Raw genomic sequence first — 4,532 nt, forward strand, 5'->3', positions numbered from 1 at the left:
TTCTACATATAACTCATAAGCTGTATTTGTTACAAAACTTGTGAAATGATATTATGTGTTATTTTCAGAATATGAAATCTCTGGGTCAACAAATTATATAATTAAGACATTGATAAATATAATTTTTTTTAATATTATCAATATTATTTGATCTTATTCTAAATCAGTCCTAAAAATGTGAAAAAATTTTCTTTTAAATAATGCAAGTTGAGTAGGAAAAAGGATTATTATTATGATGGACCAAAAAAATAAATAAACAAATCTCATATTGAGGACCATATAGTCCGAGAATCGATTCTCTGACAACAGAGGTTTTAATATGTAAAGTGATGTTTGTGGTGGATGTTTGTTACTTAAATTTCCTCCTTGGGATTTTGTTGTTATTGTTCAATATATATCCGATAATTTGATATTTATTCGATTTTGAAATTGGATTTGATTTGATCTGACTTTAAAATTATTTTAAAATAATGTAAAAATTAATGTGAATACAAGAACTGATTTTGAATCAACCTAAAATACTTTATCGGAAATCTACCCGATAACCCGAATGAACACCTCAATTAATTTGTTTGATATTGGAATTCCTATATCTAAGGGTAGATGATTGTTCTGTGATTTGCCGTCTAAATCAATCCAAACGCAATTAGAGGTGTTCATGTCAGGTTTGGATGGATGGTGGATAGAGCTTGCCACTAAAAACCAATTCACAAGCTTAAAATTTCCTAAGTCCGTTCGCTTTAGAGGGTTCACCTTATTTGCGACTATCCATCCTCTTTCTTAGTGGGCAGGACACATAGGCAAATGGATTTTTAATTTTATAAATAACTATATGTTTACACTCTGTTGGCGCCACATCCTCATGTAACAAGCATTCATTTAATCCACCTTTCAAAGATCATTCGTAGTCAATCATTATTTCTTTCAATCTGAATTTTTATTCTTAACCCCTAGTTTGTGTTTTATTTTATGTTATTAGGGTCGTCCTTTTTATGTTTTTTGTGTTTATTTTAATTAAAAAAAAACAAAATATGTCATATTATTTTAAGAGTCGTAAGCAAGTATGAGAGTGCAAGTCAAGAAGAAAACGAAGACGGAAATCAAATCAGAGTAACGACAACAAGGAAGTTATTTTCAGCAATTGTCAAGCCAAGCTAGGCATGTGGACAGCATGCTCAAAGTCATCACCTTTTAAGTCCTTTTTAGTCCATATTAGCTAGGTAGTTATTTTCATGTAAGCAAATAAGAAATCAAAAATTTTTAATTAGTATCCTAGGTTGTTAATTTTTCGGTTTTATGCAAGTAATTAGGAGTATTGACGGTTTTGTAAATAGTGAATTACGGGACGGAAGTTACATGAGAAGTTACTTGCAGAATGGAAACATAGGAGGTAGTTACCAAGAAGTTACAACTGGCCAAAGTGGTAACTTCCACACGTCACTATGGCCAGTCATGGTACACCCGAAACCTGTATATAGTTAGTCTCTTTCATTTTTTCTTTCTTTATATATAAGTTCAACATGTATTATGTTTTTGAGAGTTGATTAATGTAAAGAAAACACGAAACCTTTTGTTTCAATCCCCGTTGTTTGTATGATTCTTGGATTAGATTCGTATTTGCAAAAGTTCTTATGCTTGATGTATTTGGCGCGTACACCTATGTCTTAAGAGCGTCGTTACTTGCTACAGGGATTTATAGTGAGTTTCGAAATTAACCATTATTATCCTTTACTTGCTGTTTTCCAAAATCAAACAAGAACACCAAAAAAAATCAATTTGTTTCATTCGACATTCACCATCACCATTTCCTTCATCGTTCTTTCATCGTTCTTTCTTTCGTTCTTTGATTAAAACTTGTAAGAACCCCTAAATTATAGGCGATCTTATAACACACTCTTATTGTTAGATTATCATTGACTTACGGCGAAAATTTTCACATTATATTTCAACTTAAAAATGTAATTTGGTCATGAATAATAAATTATAGCACCAATTCTAATCCATTGTGAAGGCTCGAATAAATTCGACTACGAATTCTACATAAAGATGATGTAGTCTCCAAGCGATATTCAGACAATGAATGAAAGTTTTGGGCTAAGATGATGTAGGCTCGAATAAACATGATCTTGCATAACATGCCACATTCAATTTTTCTTAGCAACAATAGAGTAATTAACTAGCTTTAATTTGGGAATAATTTTCTTCCAAGTTTTGGGCTAAGCTTAATCCCATAGTTTTGATAGCCTCACAAAAACTTTCTCTTGTAGACCCTTCAACAGGATCACATACAAACGACCACACCAACTTACATCTACACCTTCCATCATCACCGTTGATTGGAAACAATCGTATGGTTGCGACATAATACTTGAAACCAACATTGTTTTCAAGAACTTGATAAGAAATACACATGTTTGATGGATCAATCATAAGAAGCTTTTCCTTAGCAAATTGGACATCCCCACCAGAAAAGATTGAGGACTCACAACACCTGATTAAACCAGGTACTCCTGGTGTACCTTCAACAAGGTAACAATTATCAACATTAGGACATAATTTGTGAGCAGAGCAAAAATCTGCAAAGTGGGGCCATACTTGTTGTGGTGTTAGGGTTTTTAGCTCTACTATGATTTCATCTTCCCAAAGGATTGGTTCTTCAGCACTCATGGTGTTTTTTTTAGAGAAGTTTTGTTTTGAGGGGAATTGAAAAATTACTAAAATGAAGATGTGCTTCTTTAGATAACCAATTCTTATATTCCGCCACCCTTTTTATTTTATCGCCACCCCCCTCTGAGTAAATTATCGTTTTGCCCTTAAATTTTCAAAAAATAACAATATTGCCATTAAAGCTAAAATTTTCTATATATACCACACTCCAACTAAAATTATTTTCAATACAACTAAAAACCAACTTACAAAAGCTAAATTTCGGAGAAAAATTAAGTTCAATCCGCAAATTATTAATCGAGATAAGTTATTTTTAATTTAATTAGTTGCAAAAGAAAAAAAAAAAAACTATGAGTCGTCCAGATCTGGGCGACTCCTCTTCAATTTTTTTTTTAATTTTTCCGTATATTTATGAATAATTAAATTAAATTTTGAAGTATGTTATTATTGTTGTTAATGTTATTATTATTAATTTTATTATTATTATTATTGTGATTTTTATTTTTTTATTATTAAATATATGTTAATGTTATTATTATTAATTTTATTATTATTATTATTGTGATTGTTATTTTTTTTATTATTAAATATATGTTCATGTTTTGTTTTATAAATTATTAGTGTAAATTTGTATGTTGTAATGTGTATTTATTTTTTTTAGTAAGTTTTATATATTGTTTTGAAATTATGATATTGAAAAAAAAAATTGAAGAGGAGTCGTCCAGATCTGGGCGACTCCTCTTCAATTTTTTTTTAAAATTTTTCCATATGTTTAGGAATAATTAATTTAAATTATGAAGTATGTTATTATTGTTGTTAATGTTATTATTATTAATTTTATTATTATTATTATTGTGATTTTTATTTTTTTTATTATTAAATATATGTTAATGTTATTATTATTAATTTTATTATTATTATTGTGATTGTTATTTTTTTATTATTAAATATATGTTCATGTTTTGTTTTATAAATTATTAGTGTAAATTTGTATGTTGTAATGTGTATTTGTTTTTTTAGTAAGTTTTATATATTGTTTTGAAATTATGATATTGAAAAAAAAAATTGAAGAGGAGTCGCCCAGATCTGGGCGGCTCCTCTTCAATTTTTTTTTTTAATTTTTCCGTATATTTAGGAATAATTCATTTAAATTTTGAAGTATGTTATTATTGTTATTGTGATAGTTAATAATAATTTAATTTATTGAAATTAAAAAAAAAAAAGGTGATTATTATTATTAATTTTTTTTATGTTGATTGTTGAATTTTATTTTTTTATTATTATTATTAATTTATAATATTGAATGAAACTGTAAAAAATGTAGAAAATGGCTGGTAATCAAGGAAAAGGAAAGGGTTTTTTTAGGCAATTGTTGAGAGGTAATAGTTTAAGGCCTACCTTACTCAGAGGGGACCCGCATGAGAGGGGGGTCACAAATTCTGCTAGGAGGGCTAGGCATGAAGAGGCTGCCAGACACAGTGAGGCCCAAAGGTCGAGTACGCTGAACCAAGTGCGTACTCATTTTGATGACCAGGCTGACAGCCTCCAGAGTAGTTGGGGGGTTTATAGTGATGATGATAATGATGCTGATGATGTTCAGTTCCAAGCTTCTGAGTCTCGCCCATTGGACTGGGCTGTTGTTCGCGGCCCCGACGACAGATTTGCCCGTGGCGGCCCGAGTTCTTCTGCCGCATCTGAGCGCGCAGGACGTAGTTTTGTCAATAATCAGCCGCCACGGGAGAGCAGGCCCTCACAGTACACTAACACGGACTGGTTAGTGACATCACCCCAGCCCGGGGGGCCGATAGATACGCGACTGATCCCTAGCTATGGCGGGCACATAGCTAAACTTATTTATGACGGCT

General features: G+C 31.0%; 1 protein-coding gene across 1 annotated transcript; it reads right to left on the reverse strand.

The window, feature by feature from the left end:
- Positions 1-1,451: 1,451 nt before the first annotated feature.
- LOC130802893 (lachrymatory-factor synthase-like) lies at positions 1,452-2,792 on the reverse strand. The gene has a single exon (XM_057666997.1). The coding sequence runs from the start codon at positions 2,665-2,667 to the stop codon at positions 2,173-2,175; it is 495 nt and encodes a 164-aa protein (XP_057522980.1). The 5' UTR covers positions 2,668-2,792; the 3' UTR covers positions 1,452-2,172.
- Positions 2,793-4,532: the final 1,740 nt, after the last annotated feature.

Source organism: Amaranthus tricolor, chromosome 16 (assembly GCF_026212465.1).
Source record: "Amaranthus tricolor cultivar Red isolate AtriRed21 chromosome 16, ASM2621246v1, whole genome shotgun sequence".
Classification (NCBI taxonomy): domain Eukaryota; kingdom Viridiplantae; phylum Streptophyta; class Magnoliopsida; order Caryophyllales; family Amaranthaceae; genus Amaranthus; species Amaranthus tricolor.

Excerpts from the sequence above, each read along its gene's own strand:
- LOC130802893 (XM_057666997.1), bottom strand. The coding sequence starts at position 2,667 with ATGAGTGCTGAAGAACCAATCCTTTGGGAAGATGAAATCATAGTAGAG.